The 26,751-nt window shown below is 41.7% G+C and overlaps 2 protein-coding genes across 2 annotated transcripts in view; one reads left to right on the forward strand and one right to left on the reverse strand.

The window, feature by feature from the left end:
• LOC308105759 (general transcription factor IIF subunit 2-like) overlaps positions 1-26,751 on the forward strand; it is a gene marked incomplete at both ends in the record, with an annotated part of 88,561 nt that overhangs the window by 51,312 nt on the left and 10,498 nt on the right. Inside the window, one exon of the mRNA XM_080456686.1 lies at positions 25,875-25,956. Coding sequence (XP_080312812.1) covers positions 25,875-25,956 — 82 coding nt within the window. The remainder of the gene's footprint in view (positions 1-25,874; positions 25,957-26,751) is intronic.
• Positions 728-2,599, reverse strand: kctd4 (potassium channel tetramerization domain containing 4; the record flags this gene model as incomplete). Its single annotated transcript, XM_080412721.1, has 2 exons — positions 2,462-2,599; positions 728-1,411 (listed from the first exon to the last, which is right to left on the reverse strand). Exons 1-2 carry the CDS (start codon positions 2,552-2,554, stop codon positions 728-730), a joined length of 777 nt encoding a protein of 258 aa, XP_080268847.1. The 5' UTR covers positions 2,555-2,599.

Consider the following 26,751-nt stretch of genomic DNA (forward strand, 5'->3'; position numbering starts at 1 on the left):
TGAGCCAAATATCGTATCGTATCGTTTGGTGAAATTAGTGTATCGGCACACCCCTAGTAATAAGAAATAAAAACACTTTCATTTAAAAGGAGAAATAAAAGAAATAAAAACACTTTGAAATCTTGTTTGAAATGACCAAACCTGCCTACTGATGATGTCACTGGTAGACAGGTTTCTGAACTGTCCACAGTCCTCCTCTGAGACAGAAATGGTGACGTCATATAACAAGCTTTTGTGAGGATCAATTATATGAAGATGGCTTGAAAATGGGTGAAAAGTGCTCCTTTAACCACTTAAACCCCGGCATCCGTATTGTGGGAATAGCAGATCGAGCTTGTCGATTGGCTATTTTCAGCGAAAGCTTTCCCCACAATAACAGAAATTAAGTGGTTAAAGCCAATACCTTGATGTTAGTGATGAGCATGAATGAATCAGGCACTACTCTCTCCTTTTAACCCATTGATACCTGGAACGCATCTGTGTCACTTTAGATGTCTTTGGCTATTCAAAAATAGCAGATCTACAAGCTCGTAGCGCGGCACCGAGTGCCGCGCTACGAGCTTGTAGATCTGCTATTTTTGAAAAATCTTGAATTTTAATTTTTTAGATTTTTTTTCTCCAAAAAACTGTTAGGATTTAGATTTTTTTTAAAGAATCGCCTCAGGTCTTAATGGGTTAATCTCCTTGTCTCCTCCTCGTCTCCTCGCTCCTTCCCTCCGTCCTATAACTACTTGACAAAGTGCAGGGCTTCGGCGGCCACGACGGAGCCCTTATTGCTGTCGAGGCTGGTGATGAGCTGGAAGCCCGCCCGCAGCGCCAGCATCACCGTCTCCAGCTTCAGGCAGTCCAGCGTGCACAGGAAGGTGCTGTCCTCCTTCAGCACCAGCCGCGAGCCCGGCTCCGACTTGATGAAGTGGCGGAACTGGATGACGTTGGACGACACCTCGAACTCCTCGGGGAAGCCGTCCAGCCGGCTCTTGGAGATCTGCACCAGGCGGCCCTTCACCTTGCTGATGAAGGCGGGGTCGCTGCAGTACACCTTGAGCCCCTGCGAGCGCTCGTGGCTGTCCGTCATCTCCAGGAAGGCGGGGTCGCGCCGGGCGGCCCGCGTCGCCGCCCACTCGGCCACGGCGTCCGACAGCTGGCCCAGGCGGTAGAAGTCGGCCTCGCGCCGCAGCAGGCCGGCCTCGCGGAAGTCGTCGGGCAGCTGCAGCTCGCCGACGCGCAGGTAGTTGAGCACGTGGCGGAACGCGGGGCCGTCGCGGTCCACGAAGGCGTTGCCCACGTTGTCCGTGTGCTGCACGGCCTTCTTGCCGCTCGCCAGCTCCTCCAGGTAGGAGCCCTGGTACTTGACGAGGGTGGAGCGGTGCGCCGCGTACAGGAACCCGCCCACGTTGAGGGTGATGGTTCCCTGTGAGGTATAGGGAGCAACAGTTGATCCAACTAATCGAGTTAATAGATTATTATAAAACAATCAATAATTTTATCAAATTATCGCTTAAAGGACGACTTCACCGCTTTTCAACCTATCTTCATATAATTGGTCCTCACTAATACTCATGATAAAATGGTAAAAAAAAAATCTACTTGGTCTGTGTCTCATAGGAGGGCTGTGGACAGTCCAGAAACCTGTCTACCAGTGACATCATCATTAGGCATGATTTTTTTTTCCAACAAGATTTCACATTTCTTATTTAGATTTTTATTAACACGAGAACAATGGCTTCTTTTATTGCATTGCAACTTTCCAGGAATAGAAAGCCTGCAGTTTCTATTAGCTTGGATTCCCCATTGATGATGTCACTGGTAGACGGGACTCTGAACTGTCCACAGCCCTCCTCTGAGACACAGACCGAGTAGAAAAAAATGGTACCATTTTATCATGAGTATTAGTGAGGACCAATTATATGAAGATAGGTTGAAAAGCGGTGAAGTCGTCCTTTAATAATCAATCCCTATTTTGGGCATATGTATAGGTGAAAATGGGCATAAATAGTGACAATAGCAGATCTACAAGTTCAAAGCACGACAGTGTCGCGCACAATTTTTGCACGACACTGTTGTGTGACGAAGTACATTCAATCCGGGAACGCATCTCTGTCATTTTAGATTTTTTGGGCTATTTTTGGAAAATTGTGAAATTTTGTGCAAATATTTGAATATATTTTTTATATATATTTTACAAATGTTCGCTTTAAAAAATATATATTCCCAAGATTTGCACAAATTTTCAAGATTTTTCAAAAATAGCAGATCTAGCGCGGCACTTGGTGCTGCGCTATGAGCTTGTAGATCTGCTATTTTTATTTTTTAATGACACAAATGATGCTTTCCCGGTCTTAGAGAGTTAAGTGGTTCATCATTTCGTTGAAAAGTTACATTCAAAACCTTGCTTCTCGATTCTTTGATTAATCACAAAAAAAATAAAATCTAGTAAGTGTATAGTTTGCAGCCCTTTTACCTGCGAGGTCTTCTTGAAGCTCTTGCTGGGCTGCAGCAGGTCCGGGTTGATCTGTCTCAGTTCACTCTCCATGCTTCTGAGGTTCCATTCCATGCTCCGCTCACCTTGCCTGCGCCCGCCACCACCTCCTCAGCCCAGCCTCCTCAAAGTTGGAGAGCACGTTTGTGTGCGCACGCTTTTGTGTGTAAAGGAAGAGGAGAAAAAAAAGATAATAATTCCTCGCCTGCGTACAGTATATGTGGCCCCCGGGGGATGTGGTCGCTGTGGTATCTGAGCCCTGAGCTGTGTGTCGTTGTCAGCCTGTCGCCCAGCGAGTGTGAGAGTCAGAGGAGAGCAGACGAGAGATGGCTTCACCAAGAGTGCCACCGCGAACTGAGAGCAGAGGGAAAAAACTGCCTCTCTGTGCATCTTTTGTCCCTATAACCCCCCACCCACTTCTCTCTCTCTCTCTCTCTCTCTCTCTCTCTCTCTCTCTCTCTCTCTCTCTCTCTCTCTCTCTCTCGTTCTCTCTCTCTCTCTCTTTCTCTCTCTCTCTCTCTCTCTTTCTCTCTCTCTGTCTCTCTCTCTCTCTCTCTCTCTGCTTCTCAGAAGGGGATGGGCGCACTTCGTCACAGAGGAGGTGGAGAGTGGGAATACGATTAGAAAGCAACAGTGTATAGGTTTCTTGGTACTTAACTCTTCTCTGTTTCTCTCTCACTCTCACTCTCTCTCTTGTTCTTTTTCTCTCGCCCTCCCTATCCCTCTCCCTATAATTGCCGTTGATGAAAAGGTTATTGTCTGAGCTACAGCGTTTGAGTCCATTTGAAGTGGTATCTATTGGTTGTATCAAGTGGAATTTATACTGTAGGTTTACTATATTGTATAGAGTACATACTGTACAGGGTTACAGCTTCACATTCTATGGTTTTGCCGATGATATTTTATTTTATTCTATTTTGCTAAATATTCTTATTTGTGATTATTTTTTATTTTGACTATGTAGAATCCATTCTGTAAAAAAAAAGATTTTTTACATTATTTTTCCTTTGTTTTTGCCTCTGGGGGCAACACTTCCTATTTGGTGTAGAAAAAGGAACTCGGTTTGGCTCCTCCCCTTTCTTAGCCCACTTCCTCCCAGGGTGCTTGTGTTTATTCCTACCAGCAGCAACACTGCATGTTTAAGGCTGTGGTGCTGACAGATTCTGGTGTCAGCAGAATCTGTCTTGAGAGATTAGTCCAAAGGCAATCTACATCAAGCACTATAATGATTGATTGATTGATTGATTGATTGATTTTGAAATTTGTATTTACAAATCGCGTGTATGTACAAGTAAAGACGGATACACACAATGGTCAAAAGCATGGACACAAGAAAGCTCAAAAGCTTTTGTCCAATTGTTGGTCCTTTGACTTTTACTATATAACCATAATCGTCCACCACTCTCATCCACTTGAATTAGAACGATTTTGAAAACAATATATTTATAGTTATAGTGCTTTGGCCCTTCACTCTTACACACACACACACACACACACACACACACACACACACACACACACAGTGACGGAGCAGCCCCCATTCTCCAGATGGAAGAGGGGGCTGTGGTACTGTACTGTGGTCGGTGTGAAAGTGTCTTGGCTCGCTGGCGAGCGTGTAAAATCCCCCATCTTCCAACAGCTCAACCTATGCTGCGAAAACGCCATCTGTTGACTGTATAGGAATAGCTGGTGTATCAGAATGGCAACGTTTATAGGAATGCCCATTTTGAATGTGGTGGTGTGTCCCTCTGGTTTGTTGGCACCGCGTCGCATCTCATCTCTCTGAACGGTACAATTTCAACTCCGACGAGTGTACAAATGGAACCAAATGGACCCTGTCGGGTCCACTTGGTTCCCTCTGTGCACTCGCCGGAGTTGAATAAACACGGAGGATTTTACTGTGTGGATATGACAAGAGGACAGCAACAAGTGGTCATAATGGCCGGGCGTTTATGTAAATGACGGGTAATGGCAATTGTATTTATGTAAATGTCCGCTTCCCTCTCTCGCCGAGGTAACGAGCAGCTGGCAGCGAGCTCTGTCATTAACCCACTCAAACCGGGAAAGCGTCTGTGTCATTTTAGATTTTAGCTATATATATATATATATATTTAGAGCAGCATACGTTTTTCAGAAAGCTCTTAGTTTTTAGAACAGTGGTTCTCAAAAATGGCTGATATTCAAGCTCACAGCACATCACTTTGTGCCGTGCTGCAAGCTAGTGTAGCAGACCTGAGCCTGATGGCCTGAAAGTCTAATATCTCCCCCGAGCTATAGGGAATTCCCTATGTCTTAGTGGTTAAGATGTTGGCTTTCCACGCTTGTGCATCTGCTGTTTTAGATTTTTTTGAATGTGTTTGAAAATATTTTTAATATTTTTGAATTATCACACACAAATCTTCTGTTCTGTGGGTCCCTGGCACTAAACATTTTCAGATGGGGGGGGGGGGGGGGGGGCCGTGGCCAATTGGCTCGAAAAAGTTTGAGAACTACTTATTTAGAAGGCACTTGTAGAATCGGCCTCAGGTCTTAATGGGTTAAAAGACAAAAAGGGGCTGTGTGTGTGTGTGTGTGTGTGTGTGTGTGTGTGTGTGTGTGTGTGTGTGTGTGTGTGTGTGTGTGTGTGTGTGTGTGTGTGTGTGTGTGTGTGTGTGTGTGTGTGTGTGAAAAATATGGTTAGTGTTAATTTAAGTGTGAGCAAATTGCAATGAGCGGATAAGGTTTCAGTGGTTTATTTAGAGGGGGTGCAAGTGTTTTTGTAAAAAGAAAAAATATATATATATACGGTATATTCTGTATGTGCAGTATATCTCTAAACTCAAAGCTCTGTTTTCTGATAGTAATGGTTTGTTCAGTAACAGGGTCTCTCCCCATCTCTCCAGCTCTTTAGAAAACAGAAAATCCAATTTTATCCAGTCAGTAAAGAGAACCTCTCAAAGATAATGTATCAGCTTTAATGTTATAGTACTCCAGTTCCAATTTTCTCTGCTGCTTTTCTATCCTACCAGGACCTCTAGTACTGCTGGTTTTATATCCTACCAGGACCTCTAGTACTGCGGATTTATCATCCTACCAGGACCTCTAGTACTGCTGGTTTTATATCCTACCAGGACCTCTAGTACTGCTGGTTTTATATCCTACCAGGACCTCTAGTACTGCTGGTTTTCTACCCTACCAGGACCTCTAGTACTGCTGGTTTTATATCCTACCAGGACCTCTAGTACTGCTGGTTTTCTACCCTACCAGGACCTCTAGTACTGCTGGTTTTCTACCCTACCAGGACCTCTAGTACTGCTGGTTTATCATCCTACCAGGACCTCTAGTACTGCTGGTTTTATATCCTACCAGGACCTCTAGTACTGCTGGTTTTATATCCTACCAGGACCTCTAGTACTGCTGGTTTTCTATCCTACCAGGACCTCTAGTACTGCTGGTTTTATATCCTACCAGGACCTCTAGTACTGCTGGTTTTCTACCCTACCAGGACCTCTAGTACTGCTGGTTTTATATCCTACCAGGACCTCTAGTACTGCTGGTTTTATATCCTACCAGGACCTCTAGTACTGCTGGTTTTCTATCCTACCAGGACCTCTAGTACTGCTGGTTTTCTATCCTACCAGGACCTCTAGTACTGCTGGTTTTCTATCCTACCACGACCTCTAGTACTGCTGGTTTTATATCCTACCAGGACCTCTAGTACTGCTGGTTTTCTATCCTACCAGGACCTGTAGTACTGCTGGTTTTATATCCTACCAGGACCTGTAGTACTGCTGGTTTTATATCCTACCAGGACCTCTAGTACTGCTGGTTTTATATCCTACCAGGACCTCTAGTACTGCTGGTTTTCTATCCTACCAGGACCTCTAGTACTGCTGGTTTTATATCCTACCAGGACCTCTAGTACTGCTGGTTTTCTACCCTACCAGGACCTCTAGTACTGCTGGTTTTATATCCTACCAGGACCTCTAGTACTGCTGGTTTTATATCCTACCAGGACCTCTAGTACTGCTGGTTTTCTATCCTACCAGGACCTCTAGTACTGCTGGTTTTCTATCCTACCACGACCTCTAGTACTGCTGGTTTTATATCCTACCAGGACCTCTAGTACTGCTGGTTTTCTATCCTACCAGGACCTGTAGTACTGCTGGTTTTATATCCTACCAGGACCTGTAGTACTGCTGGTTTTATATCCTACCAGGACCTCTAGTACTGCTGGTTTTATATCCTACCAGGACCTCTAGTACTGCTGGTTTTATATCCTACCAGGACCTGTAGTACTGCTGGTTTTCTATCCTATACCAGGACCTCTAATACTGCTTGTTTTCTACCCTTTACTATCCATATCCGTGATGAGCAACAACACTGACGTGGAGACCATTTGGAATACAATTAACGTCCTGGTTTCAGTGATATCCTCTCTTATGTTGTGATGGTGTGCAGGTGCACACGGTGGCCATACTGTTGTGTTGTGAATCAGGTTCATCCAGACCAGAGCCAGCCGTTCTGTAGGGGTTGTTTACACCTACGAGGACCCAACATCGGTCACTATGTATAATTGAACAGTACCGGCTCTTAGAGCCTGACACTGACAAACTGCCTGGGACTCTGGCAGCATTTGTCACTCTAGGAGAGTGAGACGCGGTGTGCATCGGTCGATAGTGACGCACGCGTGTGAGCTATTATCGTCCCTGTCGGGTGGAAACCTCACAAGTTAAAAACAGTCACTTTTTCAGGATTCAAAAAAAAAATGGCAAAAGTAGCAGATCCACAAGCACAAAACGCGTCGCTTCGCGCCGCGTTTTGAGCTTGTGGATCTGCTACTTTTGATGCTTTTTGTGTGACACTGGAGGATGATCAAATAGCGCGTTAATTTGCAAAAAAAAACACAAAAACTTCAAATGTGGAGATAAGAGGTTTCTGCTTGACAGTAACGATATGAACGAGTATACCGTGTGTCCCTCTAAACCCCACCCACTGGTGCGCGTGATGAAGTAAGGTTGAGGTTTGTTTTTCAACCCAGACATCGTCATTGAAATTGTCAGGCAAATGTCAATGCAGTTTTTGGAGAAGTAAAAACTCCTGACTAGACACATAACTTCAACATGGGTGAGAAAACTTTTCCGTGTGAACCTCAGAATGGTGAAGTAGAGCAGGGTGTTCTTCACAGCTTTCATGACATCTGACAATTCAGCACTAATGTCTTTGGCAACGTTACGAGTGACTCCCTAGTCCATGTGTAGCATGCAGTTAAACCTGTGACCTGTGTGTAGTAGGGCTTTCACGACTAGAGAGTTTTACAGGTCGACTAATTTGACCCAGTGGTAGTCGACTAGTCGACTAGTCAAGATTTACATTTTTACATTACATTTATTTTTTAGGGGGGGCATTGTTTTAATGCCATCCTACTACTATATTATTATTATCCTCCTGCCTTGTTATTATGGCGTTTTAAGGGAAGCGCTTCTGGCACAGCAGCACAGCACCACAGCAGCGTCTCCAAGGATCCCCATTGCCCAATAATAGGCTTTTATTGGGCATACTTTTGACCCCCTTTTGATAAAAAATTAAGTCAGGAGGATAATAATAATAGTAAGATGGGCCATTACTATGGCATTAAAACAAAAAATAAATAAATAAATAAACTCTTTTTTTTCAACTATTCGACTAGTACCAACAAGGTCGACTAGTGGTTATACTAGTCGACTAGTCGACTAGTTGGTGAAAGCCCTAGTGTGTAGCATGAAATTGCCCTTCTCTTATTTAAATATCGGTCTTGCTGAACGACAGTTCACCCTGCTCTCATTCAATACAATGTAGGTTAGGTTACTTTGTTTTCTAATCGTGATAAGTCTGAAAACGTTTTAGTTGAGCATGGCAGTCTCCATGTTTCTTGCGTATGAAAATAGCAAATTAAGTTGTCAGCACTCGCTATGCAACACTTTTAAAAACACGCAGCAGAAGAAGGAAATGTTCTCTGACATATGTGGGTGTGAAGTGTGGTTTACATTTAGACTATGCAAGTAACACTCAAACGTGTGAACTTGCTACAGTAGGTTCTGTTGACAGGGTTTTTTATTAGGGCTTATCTATGAATCATTATCATTGATATTTGTAATATATGAAGTATGTACACTTTTGGGGTCTATATTGTTTAACTTATCTGTTGCCTAAATTGCTACTGTCCTTCACACCGTGGGGGTTGGGGGTATAGCTGGGTAGTCTTACTTACTATTTATATTTGATTCATGCATATTTTCAGACATTAAAACAAAACAAAAAAAAGTATCAGGAAAAGAAAATGGGTGGCCTCCAAGGACTGCCTAGGGGTCACGGACCCCCTGTTGAATACCCATGACGTAGATCCCAGTGGGGAGTGTGTAAGTACTGTTTGCTTCTTGGAACACAGCTTGTGGCCAATTGCATTTTAGAAGGGAAAAGAAGAAAGGAAAAAAACTAACAAGAACAGCCAACCTAAAAGTAACTAGTACTTCACAGCCTTCCTAGAAATGTACTTGAGTAAAAGTGAAATATTTGTCTTGGAAATGTACTTGAGTGAAAGTAAAAAGTATTTAAAAAATCTAATGCTCAAGTAAAGTACAAATACTCAAAATCTGTACTTAAGTACAGTACTCAAGTAAATTTACTCTTTTACTGTCCACCACTGAGTATAATCAATCCTTTTTCCCCATTTGTTCTCAAAAATCTCTTTTCTTCATCCTCAAGTTAGCAGTCATCCTCCATGTCAAAAATCTCAGACTATTTTAAGCCAATATTCTGCAGATGGAGATCCAGTCTGTATAGCCATTTACTAGTAATGGCTTTTTCCCCTGCAGCCGTGAATATTTTCACAAGATATCTGTCACTTCCTGTCATTTCATCTGGTAAATCTCCCAGACAGTAATAGACAGGACATTGATATTTGCATACCTAGAGTAATGAGTTGTATTATGGTACGATCTCCATGCATTCGTCTGTTAACATTTTTCTTGTCACTTAATATTGCGATGTACTGCCTGGAAAATTATTACAATTATGGAAACACTATCTGGCTAACGTTTCATCGTCTCGGCATCGAGGTCAAATGGTACATTAATAGTGAGTCGTCTGGATTCCTGTGGCGTGTGAAGTCCATGCAACACATGCCACAAATGACACTACACATTAAATTCAGTGTTACAATACCTATTTTTCAGTTACATGAAAATTTTAATATAATTGAAAAGCGGCGGCTATAGGTACATCATAGCATACATACACGTCACGTAGATATTAACATCTACGTGTATGTAACCTAATACCTTTTTTAAGTTTGTGACACCTGCATTTTGCAGTAGCTCTGTCATTTACCCCCAGAATCAGGTTTGAATTTATCTAAAGTTAACCCATCAAGACCTGTGGCCTGTGCTAAATTTTTCCATGTCAAGGACCCCCAAAATTACATATTTGGCCGCCGACCCCATCTCAAAATAGTTCGTTCCAGGGACCCCAGAAGCAAAGATTTGAGTAAAAAAAAAACATTCGCCTTAAAGGCATACTAGGTAACGTTTTAAACAAAACTAAAGTTAAATTGTATATCTTTTGTGAGTGGCAAAAGTTTCACAACACCCACTCCATGAATTTCACCCCCGGAAGCCTTTTATTTATATATTTTATATTGAACGTGGACTGGGGGGACTTTCCTGGGGAAATGACGTCATCTGGCCGGAAAACGGAGGTGGAAATGCACTGGTTTCCTGTTTGGCCAGGAACTACCGCAACGGTTTCCTGTTTGGCCAGGAACTATCGCGCTAATAACAAAAATGAACCTCACGCTGATTTTAAGAGAATGTAGGATTAGAAGATCGAAAAAGAACAGAAAAAGAAAGCACAGCTCATGGTAACTAATGCTCCACTGGCTAAGAGAAACGATCCGTAGATAGTATAAAACAATTAAAAGATCGCTTTTTGAAACGCTTCCGGCTTCCGGTGAAAACGAATGGAATTCTGGGTAATCGAGGAATACGGAAATTGTATGCAGTGACGGTAGTGACCAGCAGAGGTTGCTAAAAATCTTTAGTTGTGAATTTGCATTGTACAACTTTAACAATATAGGCTATATTCAAAGATTTGCATAAATCTTCATGATTTTTCAAAATTAGCAGATCTACAAGCTCATAGTGCGGTACGAAGTGGCACGCTATAAGCTTGTATATCTGCTATTTTTCAATAGCCAACCAATGTGCTATATATTGTGACGACCAAACCAACACACCAGAGACGGTAAAAGGCAAGTAGGGCATTTATTTAGGGATAATTGCACAGTGTTGGGAATGGGGGAAATGCAAACCAAGCTAAGTAAACAATATCAACATAAATTCTTCCCGGTCCGGGGTTTAGTCCATGCACATTTCACAATGTATCCAGTCAAAGTCCTAATGTGGCCTATAATAACCCATTTTGGGCGGGAACCCCTATTTGTAACTATAGCTTTCAGGGCGGGAATCCCTTTTGGGGTTCTTGTTGCTACAGTATGTACAGTATATAGCAACATACATTTGTTGTAATTTTTGAATAAATATTTGAAGTTTTTCTGAAAACTTAGGTCAGGATTTAGAAGGCGTTTTTAGAATCGGCCTCAGGTCTAAATGGGATAAAAAAAAGAGAGGAAATTTTTCAGTAATGTATTATTTCACCATTATAACAAAATATGGAGGAATAAAGGAAGCACCCGTCCATCCAACGAGGAGAGCCAGTGAACACTGAGGCAGAGTGAGGGCTTTTTACAGAGAGGCCTGATCAGCACCGACTCAGCGCAGCTTGTCCTCATCAAGTCAGACAGAGGGCAGGTGTCATCACCTCAGGTTGAGCTAGAACAGGGTTTCTCAAAGTGGGTCCAGGGGTGCTTTGATAATATTTGAAATAGTATCAATGTCCCTTGCACTGTACTTGGTGCGTTCTTTTTCAGTCTACAGTACACCAAGTCTCTTCACCAAAAATAGGGCGCTGAACTCTGCCTGTTCCACTGTCTCGCATCGCTGGGATGCTTATACCTGTCTGGCGGCCCAGCGAGACTCCACAATATATATATATAGCTAAAATCTAAAATGACACAGATGAGACTTAGTTTGAAGTACATCAAACTTTCATTATATAAACACCCCCACAGCACCATGTCTTTTCACAATCACAAGCAGTCCCAAAACATGTATTGTCACCGGGTGAATAGTTGTGACTGTATTGCCCTCTGAACAGTAAAAGGCCTCAATTATGAATGCACTTACAGTACAGTCTATATGGAACGCGCTCTGGCGAAAGAACACCATGATTCATAATATGACAGAAAGACAAGGAGATGACAAGTGGGTGTCTGTTGTATAGCTGATAATTAACAGTGATCGTTGGAGCTTTCCAGCCGTGTATTACGCACGCAGTGAAGTCCACGTACGTAGGTAGTGAATTTCACTCACAGGCTGTACACACACACACACTCACACACTCACACACACACACACACACACACACACACACACAAAACTAGTAATCAGAACATAATCAGACTGTCGCTCAAAACAGCATGAGCACACACTGTGCAGAGTGTTCACACAGAACAGTAAAGGTGCCAGCTGGAACCCAAACTGGTTCCTCACAGTGATGCCACAGAAGAACCATTTTTGGTTCTTCTAAAACCCACTAAAAGCCGGGAAAGCATGTGTCATTTTCGAGCTTGTACATCTGCTATTTTTTCTACTTAAAACAACGACATTTTGAAAGTGTGAGAACTACTGATTTAGAAGGCATTTGTAGAATCGGCCTCAGGTCTTAATGGGTTAAAGAACCATTTAATTTAATGGTTCTATAAAAACCCTATTATTCGATTTCACTTTTGCAGTCTGGACTTGTGACGTACAGTAATAGGTAGAGAGAGCAAATAAGGATGTTTGTAAAAGTACTGTATGTAACGTAGGAAAACATGAGAGAGAGAAGTGAATACAAACAGGAGAGGGATAGCTAGAGAGAGATGGTCTCGGGGTGAAGAGGTCTTTCTTCCGCCCCCTCATCCTCCTCTCCTATCAACTCTGCCCTCCATCATTCCATCCCCTCCATCCTCTCCATAGACCTTCTTCCACTCAGTAAACATCCAACCGCCGCCCACCCTGCCACCCACCACTCAACTCTCACTGTCCCTGGATAGTACCTCCTCCCTCTACCACACACACACACACACACACACACACACACAGTGATGCTTTGAAAAAGGTGTGTGTTGGTCACTAGCAAATACATGAATATACATTTCATGAAATACATGAAAGGGAGGATACATGAATAGTATGTGTTGTGGCCTTAAGGGAAAATACATGGATAGGAGAGAGAGAGAGCATGGGAGGCCATCTGCAGTGTACAGAAAAAGCTACGCAAAGCAATGCAGTACATGTGTGGCAACAAGGACTACTATTTAATATTTAATTGATAATTTATTTTCTATGGGGTGAATGATTGTTTTCACTGAGGAATAACCACTTTAACCCCATATGGTTCTAGTGACTTTTGTGTTTTCTGTTATTGTGGGGAAAGCTTTTGCAGAAAGTAGCCGGTCGACAAATGTGAGCTTGTCGATCGGCTATTTTCTGTGAAAGCCTTCCCCACAATAAGGATGCTGGGGTTTAAATCCCATAGGCCTATGTATTATTGTGTATTATTATTGGTTAAAATCTTCCAACGATTTGGAAATCTGGTACAGTAGCATCACTGTACCAGAACACGGAGAGTGTGGAGTTGAGAATCTTATAAGGTTCTCCTATAAAGTTCTCTTAAACATGAACCGCTCCGGGCGAGTGGTCCTCGAAAAAAATGTGTGTTTTGGGTCGAGCGTTCCGGTAACCTCTGGGAAGATGAAGGCTGTTGTGTTCTTTCGTAACAAACAAACCTCAGCTGTCCAAAGTGCCCATAATTGTTTTGACCGGTCGTAATGTCAGAAGTCCTCTCATTCACTGCGTCTGTCTGCTTCTCTCTCTCTCTCTCTCTCTCTCTCTCTCTCTCTCTCTCTCTCTCTCTCTCTCTCTCTCTCTCTCTCTCTCTCTCTCTCTCTCTCTCTCTCTCTCTCTCTCTCTCGGTCGGGCGTGACTCCCTCTGACAGGAGTGATCATCCAGATGGATATATTTCAAACATGTTTGAAAATGATCGGGACGCCCCTATCGTCTGTGAGCCAATTGGCTTAAGATTGGATCTTTGAACCACTCACACTAGTCCGGCAGCCCCTGAGGTGTGAAGCAGAATTCACCAAGCGTTGGATTGTTCACCCACTAATAGGGAACGTGAGCTGGGTTTAGACCGTCGTGAGACAGGTTAGTTTGACCCATACTGATGATGTGTTGTTGCAATAGTAATCCCGCTCGGTACGAGGAGTTCAGACATTTGGTATGAAATTAGGTATATTGTTTCTTTTATTGGCCTAAGATATTTTCTACATACATTCATGAAACCACCTGCTGACCGACTGTCAGCATGGAACAATTATTTTTATAGGGTGGTATAGTCCAGGCAAACTAGCTCATTTTGGAACTCAAAATCTAAATAATTGTAACCGATTTTTTTTCTTCACAGACCATTTCTATTAAGTCACCAGAACAACATACTAAAAGTCCTAAGAAATCCTAGTTGCGGAATTGGCATCAATCCAGAATGGTTGCCACATTGTCAAAAAGCCATATAAAATGGAGATTTATTTTGACTGCCAAATACATTTTGAGGTAAGGAATTCAGATAAAATATTAAAATATTATATTTGAATCAATATAACAGAACTACTGGATGTTATTACCAGATAGTCTAGCAAACTAGCATTTCACATCAAAGTAATTTTAACATAATTCTTTTCACTTTTTCATCATTTCTATGAGGTGTCCAGAACATCATACTAAAGAAACTACTAAAGAAATCCTAGTTACTGAAATATGTTTAACTGGCATCAATGTAAGATGGTCACCAATTATTGTCCAATTTTTTTTATTGGGAGTCCAATTTTCATTCCTGACCAGAGCAAACTTCACGTGTCCAATTTCAGGGCTTTCTATAAAACAACACATACCTCTTAACAAGAGCTGCAAAGTGTTCAGAGGGGTGCTTGTCTGGCACAGACAGCAGGTGCCAAATGTATTTGGTTCAAACAAATACAGTATGAAAACCAAAAATGGGATATTATATAAATATGGAACGGTTCACCCGATGTTGCCTTTCATGCAGTATATTTTGCAGTCCCTCCTTTGGGGAATAAAGTCAGAAAGGGCAGTGATAGTATCATGTCAATATGATTTTGACTGAACTGAAAAAATGGATGAGAAATGGGGGAGTTTGGGCCAAATCGCTGACATGATCTCCAGATATAAATTTCCATCACTGCTCATGTTCAACATGGCCCAGAGGGAGGCCCTGTCTGTGAGGAAGTCAGAATCATTCTCATTAAAGGGATCAATTAATTCTCAACATCGCTTACCGTAATTTAGCCAACCCATCAAGCATTCTAAAGTGGGTTGGCGCCCATCTAACCACCCATATGCCCCGATTAGAAATCCGCCATGAAGCCCATATCTCCGCCAGGCTGGGTTGCCCTAGCCAGTGCTGTGTAAGTGGTGCATTGCAGCAGTGGATTTAGAACAAGAGGGTATACTGTGGAACAGTGTTTCTCAAAAAGAGCAGATGTACAAGCTCACAGCGCGTCACTTGGTGCCACGCTGCGAGCTTGTACATCTGCTATTTTTTCATATTTTTTTAAAAACTTTTAATCATTTAGATTTTTCTTTTTACACAAATCTTCTGGGGGGGTCCCTGGCACAAAAAAAAAAAGATGGGGGGGGGGGGGGTTCCACAGCCAAATATATATCATTTTGGGGGGATTGGGGGATTTGAACTACTGAAATTTGTAGAATCTGCCACAGGTCTTAACTCATTCTGTGCCATTGACGTCGCCGACGTCCATTTTGAAAAACGTCCAGAACCCAAAATATCGTGATCCGAAGATGTACTGCTCCATTCACTTCTTGGTTAACTTATTACTTAAAAATCCCGTATCTCGCCATCTCGGCTCCTGTGTCCTTTTTTTTTTTTACTATGTATTTTTGGCCGAGACATGCTATTTTCTGATAATAAAGGGGAATAAAGGGAACGGGAGGTCGCAATGACATTTTTTTTCTTTCTGCGGAAGCACAGTATAACCCTCTGTGATTAGCAACCATCAGGGGATCGATCACACTGGAGATAAATATTCTGTGACTACTTGAAAATCTAAGAAAAATCTAAAAATCTCTGGCACTGGGGCAAACACAGCGTTGGTTGAGTTAATGGGTTAAACAGGTTGCCAGGTAGCTGAGACTGGAACAAGAGGGTCGAGGGGGAGAAAAAAAGTGATTGACGTGCAGTTGGCTCTCAGCACATACAGTACATGACTATTTTAAGTGGTTGCCATGCCAGCTTCACAGCAGTCCGTCTGACGCTGACTCGCATTACGCCACAAGCTAGCTCTGAGGATGAAGATGATGGGCGCATGCATAATTCAGCGCCTCCAAATGAAAGGAGAGTCCTTGCCATTAGCGTGTAAGTAAGGGGGAAATGTATTTCCATGGCCAAGCTGGGGGGGGGGGGGGGGGGGAGGAGAGAGAGAGAGAGAGAGAAAACTAAGGCATAAGTGAAGAGATTTTCTAACATCTAATTTGGAGATAAAGAACGTTGTTGATTAATTTCGGGAGAGAGGTATAGAAAGGCAAAAGTGAAAAGATTGGAGATAATGAGCGTTGTTGATTAATCGGGTAGTAAGAGCAGAGTAGAAAACAGACCTCCTGCTATTTTACGCAGCGGTTTCGCCTCGTTTGCAAGTGTAATGTGGACGCCGTGGTTGTTGATACTGGTAATCTTGTTATAATGAGAAAAACACCAGAGAGACGGAGAGAGCTGTCAATCTGAGAAGCACATAATCACAAGGGCGCACACACACACACACACACACACACACACACACACACACGATCTAACATCACATCACAAACCACATCCAGCACAGTAATTAGTTTAGCTGTCATTGAATTTAAATGGTGCCGTACTTTAAATTAACCCATTAACACCTGAGGCCAATTCTACAAAATCGAATCGAAAATCGAATCCTAACAGTTTGTTTTTTTTTTTAAAGTACTGAGTAAAAAATATAAAATATATATTCAAAGATTTGCACAAATATTCACGATTTTTTCTAATATAGCAGATCTACAAGCTCGTAGCGTGGCACTCGGTGCTCCGCTATGAGCTTGTATATCTGATATTTTTGAATAGCCCAAAGAAATCTAAACATTTTAGATGCGTTCCCGGTCTAAAAGGGTTAAATTATCCTGCGTGCCGCACTTCTTCTGTATTATCGCGTTCGTTACAAACACGACGCTGCAGCTGTGTGACCTTTGGAACACGCCTGCAGCACACCTATAGTAAAACAGATGCGCGTTAATTTAACTGAGAGTTGCAAATGGATAAATTAACACTTGAATGCACAGCTAGCATTTAGGTATATCTGTTGGCCCAATATATTCACTTCAGACTCTGATGCTTTGAAACTGGTGTATTATTTGTGTACAAAAGAGGGGGAAAAGCATCCTTCTCCCTCCAAACCATAACCCTTCATCAGCTATTTTCATTTTTGCCTACAGGGCATAGCAGTGGCAGCCATTTTGTGATTCCACAGATATATAGAGCCCTCAAATGTTTTATGGTCATGCTTCAAGCCTGGATGGCTTGGTTCCAGGCTTAAAATAATATCAATATTTTCGGAAAATCTCTTTGGGAAAACTTAATGGGCTTTCTATCTGTGGAACCACAACATGGCTGCCACTGCTATGCCCTATAATGACATGCCCAAAATAGGGATAACGATTATCATTAATCGGTTGATTTATATACTTGTAGACATTGACACTTTCTCCCTTGCAAAAATATCTTTACATAGTTTTAACACTGAGAATTTTCTTGTGTACAGGCAACTGTAAACTGGGGGTCGAGGAGATGAGAGTGTATTTCGTCTCTGTCGGGTGGAAACTTATGAAATATGTCCAAAGCTGTTACTTTCAGCATTCATTCTAAACTAGCAAAAGTAGCAGATCTCCAGCTGAAAACGCGAAGTGTTGCGCCACGTTTTTGAGCTTGTAGATCTGCTGCTTTCGATACTTTTGTGTGACGCTGTAGCATGATCAAATAGGGCATTAATTTACAAAAAAATAATTAAAGTTTGCATGTTCTCCCCCGTGTCCCCTAGGGTAGGTACTGCCTCCCCCTGGTCAGGCGGGGGGGGCGCCTGATGGAGGGGAAAGGAAACCGGTTGGAATAACGTGTTCCTTCCACGCGCTACGTCCTACCGGGGAAACCCCCCCCTGTCAGGTGATAAGAAGCGGCTTGCTAGCTTGCATTGCGTTGAAGGAGGCATGAGCTCAGTTCTGGGCTCTCCCCAGGCTGGCAGAGGGAGAGTAGCGCCCAGGATCACAAGCTTAGGCAATTGGCACTGGGTGAAAAAATGTCGTAGAGTATGGAGATATTTTTTTCTGCCCGACAGCAACGATTTTGTACTTTTCTCCACAATCCAGAGAAAGACTCCACAACACAGGGTTCAAGGAGGAGATACCTAGGGAGGAGAGAGCGAGAGAGAGGGAAAGGTCAGAACATAGAATGTCAACAGAAAGCAGAATACTTCAAGGCTTGTGTGTGTGGAGGTGGGGATGTTTTAACCCATTCAAACCGGGAACGCATTACTTTGTCATTTTAGATTTATTTTTGCCATTTTTACCATTATTTCATACTTTGGGCTAGATTAAAAAAATAGCAGATCTACAAGCTCATAGCGTGGCACAGAGTACCGCGCTACGAGCTTGTAGATCTGCTATTATTTTTTTTATCGTGACATTTTTGAAAAATTTTGAATATGTAATTTTCAAGCCAACTTAATTATGTAAAATATTTTGTTCCAGGGATGGGACGGGACCCCCCCCCCCCCCCCCCCCAGAAGCAAAGATTTGAGTTACAAATGTTCGCTTTCATAAGAAATATATATTCAAAGATTTGCACAACTTTTACACGATTTTCTACAAGCTCTTAGCGCTATATCTATGCTATTTTTGAATAGCCAAAGAAATCTAAAATGACACAGATAAGATGCGTTCCCGGTTTTAATGGTAGATTTTGGGGCGGGAACCCCTTTTTGTAACTATACCTTTCAGGACGGGAACCCCTTTTGGGGTTCCTGTTGCTATGTACAGTATATAGCAACATACTTTTTTTTCCAAAGTTTTGAATAAATATTTGAAGTTTTTCAGAAAAAAGGTCAGGATTTAGACGTTTCTAGAATGGGCCTCAGGTCTAAATGTGTTAACATCACTTTATAAAACATAGAAATAGCTGTGCCTACAGTGCAACCCGAGGCCATTGTTCGACTTCTTGGTTTATTTACTGATCGATTTCCCTTTGGGAGACGGTGTGACAAATATTTGCACCGTATTGCTCTCTGTTGGAGACGGTTCTTACTTCTTTGTGTTCAAAATTCATGTTTCTTGTCTCTGAAATGCCAAAACCGAATGGAACGTCCCCGACCCGCTCGCCTCAAGCGCCAAGAGCTATTGATTGAAGGTCGATCGCTGTGAGCAGTCGCATTGAGGAAGAAAAAAAACATTCAGCTTCATTTAATTATTCATTCTTGCCACAAAATGTTTTCGACCATCTGGCCTTCATCTGTGATAAAAATGTTTTGTGGCATGAATAATAGATAAATATATTTTTCGGAGTGAGACGAATGGAATAAAGCACCAGACAGTCGGGGCACAGTGGTATCTGCCAGAGTACTTAAGTACTGTACTTAAGTACAATTTTGAGGTACTTTTACTGTTACTGGAGTGTTTCCAATTTGTTAAAATTTAGCTTTTACTCCACTACATCTCAGAGGCAAATATTGTACTTTTACTCCACTACAATTATTTGAAAACTTTACTAGATTTAGATTATTATTACAAAACACACATTAACCACTTCTTGAAACTTGAAACGGGACATTCTGCATAATGAGTTCTTTTACTTTTGGTACTTCAAGTACATTTTGATGCCAATACTTTTGTACTTTTACTCAAGTAAATTTTGAATTCCGGACTTTTACTTGTAACAGAGTATTTCTACATTGCAGTATTGATACTTTTACTTAAGTAGAGCAATTGAGTACTTTTTCCACCACTATCCATTTGTGTGTAAAAGACAGAGATGAATGTAAGATTCATCTATTAAACCATGCTGTAAAAGTGTGGATTTATAGCATCAGGGTTTTGTCTAGTGTGTGTGTGTGTGCTTGTATTGCTATACTTGTGAGGGCCAAAGGACCACGCAAGTTTAGAAGAATTGGAGAAATGGACATTGTCCTCACAAGAAATATGGTTGTTTTATGGAAATAAAACATTTGTAGAGTTTAGGCTTACAATTAGGAAATGTTTCTGGTTAAAGGGTTAGGATTTGGCATTTCGAGGTTAGGGTTAGGGGTTAGGGTAGGAGTTATGGCCGAATTATCATTAGTTGCACGCGAGAGTTTTGCACGGAAAATAGCAGATCTATAAGTTCACAATGCAGTTCACAACGCAGATTGTAGATTTTCTATTTTCGGCTTTACTGTAGGTTTAAAAATGACAACAAAAAGAAATAGGCAAATAAAAATGACATCGACAAATCGCCCCCTAAAATGTTAATCTTCTTGGAAGTATAGGTGTGTGTGTGTGTGTGTGTGTGTGTGTGTGTGTGTGTGTGTGTGTGTGTGTGTGTGTGTGTGTGTGTGTGTGTGTGTGTGTGTGTGTGTGTGTGTGTGTGTGTGTGTGTGTGTGTGTGTGTGTTTCCTACAGCATTTCCATGACAAATATTTGCGTCCCAGTCTGGACAAATTGCAGCAGTACAATAATATGTGATGGATTTCCCCAGTGAAATAGCTTTATCAAGCATTTATATGATTCCCTCCATACGAGAACAAAACTCATTCAGCGGAAAAACAAGAACTATTTGACTGGAGGCGTTTCACAGACTTGGAAATATGAACTTAAAAAGAAAATCTGAGTGTTCTCCTCTCCGGTTCCACCATCATCATCAGCAGTAGTCTGGCTCTCTGTCAGTCATCCACTGAAGGTCCTTCTGTTGACTTCTACAGCTGCTTGTGTAGGTGTGGAAGAACCTCTCTCTCTCTCTCTCTCTCTCTCTCTCTCTCTCTCTCTCTCTCTCTCTCTCTCTCTCTCTCTCTCTCTCTCTCTCTTCCCCCCCCCCCCCCCCACAGAAACAAGCTGCCAGGTTCATGGAAAACGAGCCCAAAAGAAGCAACCAGTTTGAGCCGACTATTTTGAAAATAGCAGATGTACATGCTCACAACGCGTCGCAAGCTTGCAAAATATCTCTGCGTAGATATTAGTCTGGAATCTCTTTAGAAACAAGCCTAAATAAGCAACTACACTTTAGAAAAAGCCCAAATAAGCAACTACACTTTAGAAACAAGCCCAAATAAGCAACTACACTTTAGAAACAAGCCCAAATAAGCAACTACACTTTAGAAACAAGCCCAAATAAGCAACTACACTTTAGAAACAAGCCCAATTATGCAACTACACTTTAGAAACGAGCCCAAATAAGCAACTACACTTTAGAAACAAGCCTAAATAAGCAACTACACTTTAGAAACAAGCCCAAATAAGCAACTACATTTTAGAAACAAGCCTAATTATGCAAATACACGTTAGAAACAAGCCCAAAGAAATACAAATATTTACAAGCAACTTTACAGAAAAACTGAAAAGCAAGCCCAAAGTCGCTTATAGTAAGCAGACTTGGCAACACTGTCTCTCTCACCCTCTCTCTCTCCTCTTTTAGATATGTATTTTTTTCTTTAATAATTGGTACAGTATGACACATCGGCAGCATTAATGCCCCCGCTCGCCATCTGGACTCCATGGTGGCGTGGTGGACCCATGATTCAAAATGTACCAAAAAAGAAAAGTCAACGGTACAATATGACAGTTGGCTATTAACAATAAACAAGGTTTCACGCTTGGTAACGGAGAGAGTTACTTTATACCACTGTCCAAGACCTCTCTCTAAGTACATCAATTTTGAGGTACTTTTACTTTACTGGAATATTTCCAATTTTTTGTACATACAGTACTATATACTGTACTATTTTCTACTCCACTACATATCAGAGGCAAATATTGTACTTTTACTCCACTACAATAATTTGAATACTTTAGTCACTAGTTACTTTGCATTATTTGCATTATTTACTTTGCATCATTATTACAAAACATACATTAACCACTTCAGCCCTATGTAGGCCTACATTTCAGCAATTTGAAAATAGCCGAAATGAAGAAAAAATAAACATTTCACAACAATCACAACAATAAGACGGTAATATTAATAGGAAAATGGTAGGATGAAAGACTTAATAAATCTGTGGGGAACGTTCTCCAAAAATAGCAGATCTACAAGCTCACAACTGATTCCGAGGGTGAGACCAATTGCATTCCAGATGTTCTTCTGGTATATTTTGATTGGCTGCCACTGTCAGTGTTTCTATCGTTCATGAAATCGCTGAAAGTGATCCGGACGATATCGTTTACAACTATCGTGGTCGTTATAGTTGTGGTGTGCCGGCCACTTGAGCTAGAACGACTTTAAAACAACATATTTATAGTTATTTATTGTTATAGTTATCGTTCTTTTTTCTTTTTTACATTAACCACTTGAACCCTAGCATTCCTATTCTGGTGGGAACCTTCACTGAAAATAGCAGATCTACAAGCTCTCAATGCATTGCGAGCTTGTAGATCTGGCTATTTTCAGCGAAGAGGTTTGATGTACAGGGGAAAAAGAGCAGAGCCTGTAAGGTCAAGTCTAAGTATTGAGGGTTCAAGCGGTTAAATGTCTGAAAATACACTGATGATATTGCTGTCAAACAAGTCTACGAAGCCATCTATGGAAACTGTTGAATCTGCAATACAATCTTTGGCCTGAGAAACGTTGGAGGACCCCTGCTCTAGCTTCCTCAGCACGTTGGTCCAACGTGTAGGTGGTCCTGGTTCTGACAGGGTGGTCTGTGTAGGTAGGGGGTCCCTGGCGGTGTCAGTCTCCAGCCTGGTGCTTAATTGGACCAGCTCTCATACTGCAGGCTGCACACTGGCCTCTACAGGGTTAAAATGAGAAGGAAAAAGGCAAACAGAAAGCAGGTGGTTCAGGAAACATTTGAAAATGTCAACTTGCTATTTCAGATACAGTAAGTGCTGAGAGTGCGTGTGTGTGCATGTGTCCACAAGTATGGTTGCATGTGAGAGTCGGTGGCCCCTCATTTAGCAATGGAACGTACAAACCAGCTTCAATTCGAGCCCAGGAATCGGCGTACGTCCACGACCACGTGTGATTTATCAAGCAGGTGTACCCTGTCAATCACAGCCAGAAAAGTAGACAGATATCTTGTAACCAGTGGTGGAAAGTAACTAAGTACATTTACTTAAGTACTGTACTTAAGTACAATTTTGAGGTATTTGTACTTTACTTGAGTATTTCCAATTTCCAATACTTTTACTTCTACTCCACTACATCTCAGAGGCAAATATTGTACTTTTACTCCACTACATTTACTTGAAAACTTTAGTTACTAGTTACTTTTCAGATATAAAGTATGATATAATGAAACATACATTAACCACTTTAGCCCTATTTTATACCTAGGCTATTTGAAAATAGCAGATCTACAAGCTCACAACGCGTCGCATCGCGACGCGTTGTGGGCTTGTAGATCGGCTATTTTCAAATATTTAGTACTTTTACTTTTGGTACTTCAAGTACATTTTGATGCCAATACTTTTGTACTTTTACTCAAGAACATTTTTCATTCTGGACCTTTACTTGTAACAGAGTATTTTTACATTGCAGTATTGGTACTTTTACTTAAGTAAAGAATTTGAGTACTTTTTCCACCACTGCTTGTAACCCTGAGGCTGGTGTTAGACAGCAGCATAACGATGGATTTCTGAGACTCATTCAGTCGACACATACATTTGTACATCGGGTTTCTCAATAGGGCAGGAATAGTGTTGACTGACTCCCACATTGCAGAACAACCCACTTGCACTGCACCACCTTGGTGTTCTCAGTAGTATACGCATGCAATCATTATAAGCAACCTGAAGCTGAACTTAACCCACAGGGGGGCGCTAGGTTTACCTTCACATCAATTGAACATGAGCAGCGGTGTAAAGTAACTAAGTACATTTACTTAAGTACTGTACTTAAGTACAATTTTGAGGTATTTGTACTTTACTTGAGTATTTCCAATTTCCAGTACTTTTACTTCTACTCCACTACATCTCAGAGGCAAATATTGTACTTTTACTCCACTACAATTATTTGAAAACTTTAGTTACTAGTTACTTTTCAGATATAAACTATGATATAATGATGAAACATACATTAACCACTTAAAACCTATTTTAAACCTAGGGCTATTTTAAAATAGCAGATAAGCTCACAACACGTCGCATCGCGACGCGTTGTGAGCTTGTAGATCGGCTATTTTCAAATATTTTGTACTTTTACTTTTGGTACTTTAAGTACATTTTGATGCCAATACTTTTGTACTTTTACTCAAGTAAATTTTGAATTCTGGACTTTTACTTGTAACAAAGTATTTCTATAAATGCAGTATTGATACTTTTACTTAAGTAAAACATTTGAGTACTTTTTCCACCACTGAACATGAGTAGAATTTCCTCCCCAGCATGTTAGCTTGAGCATTTAATACACGGCGCTGCCTATACAGCAGTGGTTATCAAACTTTTTCATGTCAAGGACCCCCAAATTGACACTTATTAGCCCGCGGACCCCCATTTCAAAAGACATGCCAGGGACCCCCATAAGAGAAGATTTTTTACGGCTCTAGCAGTGATTCTCAACCATTTTAATTTCAAGGACCCCCAGTTTGACATGCAGCATTAGTGCTACAGACCCCCATTTAATGGCATTTCTATCACTTGGACCGCAATTTATATTGTAAAATCTATGTCAATTTAACTCTCAGAGTGTACAAATGCCTAATCTATCATTTAGCTGGGGACCCCCTGGAACTCTCTCAAGGACCCCTGGGGGTCCCCGGACCCCACTTTGAGAACCAATGCTATACAGATCATCATCAGTCAGTTGGTCTGTTATAAAATGTTAAACTGTTGTACCCAAAGCCTACACGTCCTCAGACCAGACGTGAGATTTGAGTGTGCCATAAACGCTCAAATCAAAGTCACGATAGATTGATGAATCCGGAAAGTGGCTGTGATTTTAGGTCTGCGCAAGCTTGATAAATGAGGGCCATTCTGAGGACAATTTTCCTGGTATATGGTCTGGTATACTTAGTTATGCAGCGATCTCACACACCCAAAATAGCAGATATCTACAAATACAAGCTCACACCGTGTAACAGCGGGAAACGCGTGTGAACTTGTAGATCTGATAATTTTCAGCAATTCTCCGGCAACCTTCAGCTATTTTCAGTGCCGTCTCATCCTAAAAGTTTGATGTCCTCACAACTGTAGTAATACAAATGTGTGTTTGTGTGGAGCCGTCTGCCACTGCCACACAGACTTTTCTGTGTGTATTGATTTCAGGCTGACTAGAGATGAGCTGAGGTTTGATACTGAACAGCTTGAATAACAAGCTTCTGCCCTCTGGTCAATTTCACACTGCGTTCAAATGAATCACATCACAATTTGAAAACGGTTGATATTCCATGGCGCGCGCGCGCGTGCGTGCGTGCGTGCGTGCGTGCGTGCGTGCGTGCGTGCGTGCGTGTGGTCGAAAAAGTACTCAAATGTTTTACTTAAGTAAAAGTATTGTAGAAATACCGCTATGTAGAAATACTCTGTTACAATTAAAAGTCCGGAATTGTAAATTTACTTGTAAAAGTACCAAAAAATTGTTGTTATGGTTAAAAAGTTTACAATTATGAAAAGATTCACGTTGGGGTTAAGATTATAGGATTAGACATTTAGATGTTAGGTTTAGGGGTTTATGGTAATTGGAGTAAAACATGATTTATACTTGGTTTGCGTGCTAGTGTCGTGCACGGCTTTAGGCTTCACGGTTAAAAATGGCAAAATGTATTAAAAATAGCATTCGTAAAAATCGCTGTCCAGTTGATGTCCTCACACGAGTATAGTAATACAAACGTGTGTGTGTGTGTGTGTGTGTGTGTGTGTGTGTGTGTGTGTGTGTGTGTGTGTGTGTGTGTGTGTGTGTGTGTGTGTGTGTGTGTGTGTGTGTGTGTGTGTGTGTGTGTGTGTGTGTGTGTGTGTGTGTGTGTGTGTGTGTGTGTGTGTGTGTGTGTTGTAGATGAGATTGCCCTGGAGGGCGTGGTGGTTCAGAGAGGGGAATGCAGGCCTGCTGCCACTGACAACTACATGAAGCTGAAGAAGTGAGTGATGCACGTCAACTTTTCATGCTTTCTGCCAGTCTAGCCGTTTTCTTTTCCCCCTATTGATATTGTGGCATTTATTATTATCAAATCAGAAATAGTGAAAATACTAGCTCACACACGCGATGCGTTGTGAGCTAGTAGATCGCCTATTTTCGGCTATTGATTCATGAAAAACAAAAAAAACTAAGTTAAAATACGGAGAAAGCGATAACTTTGTCTCTGTCGGATGGAAACCTTGTGTCCAAAACTCGTACTTTTCAGGATTCGTGCCGCGTTTGGAGCTTGCAGATCTGCTACTTTTGATGCTTTTCTGTGACACTCATAGTTAGGGCATTAATTTACGAAAAAAACACAAAATGGTGAAATATGGAGATGAGAGGTTTCTGCCGACGGCAACGACTTGCAAGTAGCGTGAGTGAATTGCTAAATGATTAAAATGATGGATGTTATTAAATCATACACGACAACAGCCAAAGCAGGGACACTGCCAACTGTATGACTCAGGTATCTCTGAGCAGATACACGCTCCCAGCCGGCTTCCAGCAGAGAAGCAAACCAGGGTGGGAATCGTATTTTTTTTATCCCATTTGTAACCCCTATTTTTTCACCCTAGTGCCAATGCCTAAGCGTGTAATCCTGGGCACTACCTTCCCTCTGCCAACCTAGGGAGGCCAGGGCCGAGCTCATGCCTCCTTCAATGCATGAGAGCCGTCTGACCTTCTTATCACCTGACAGGGGAGAGTTTCCCTGGTTGGACGTAGCGCGTGGAAGGAACACGTTATTCCAACCAGT

This window comes from Gymnoscopelus braueri (genome assembly GCF_963280865.1).
Source record: "Gymnoscopelus braueri genome assembly, chromosome: 18".
Classification (NCBI taxonomy): domain Eukaryota; kingdom Metazoa; phylum Chordata; class Actinopteri; order Myctophiformes; family Myctophidae; genus Gymnoscopelus; species Gymnoscopelus braueri.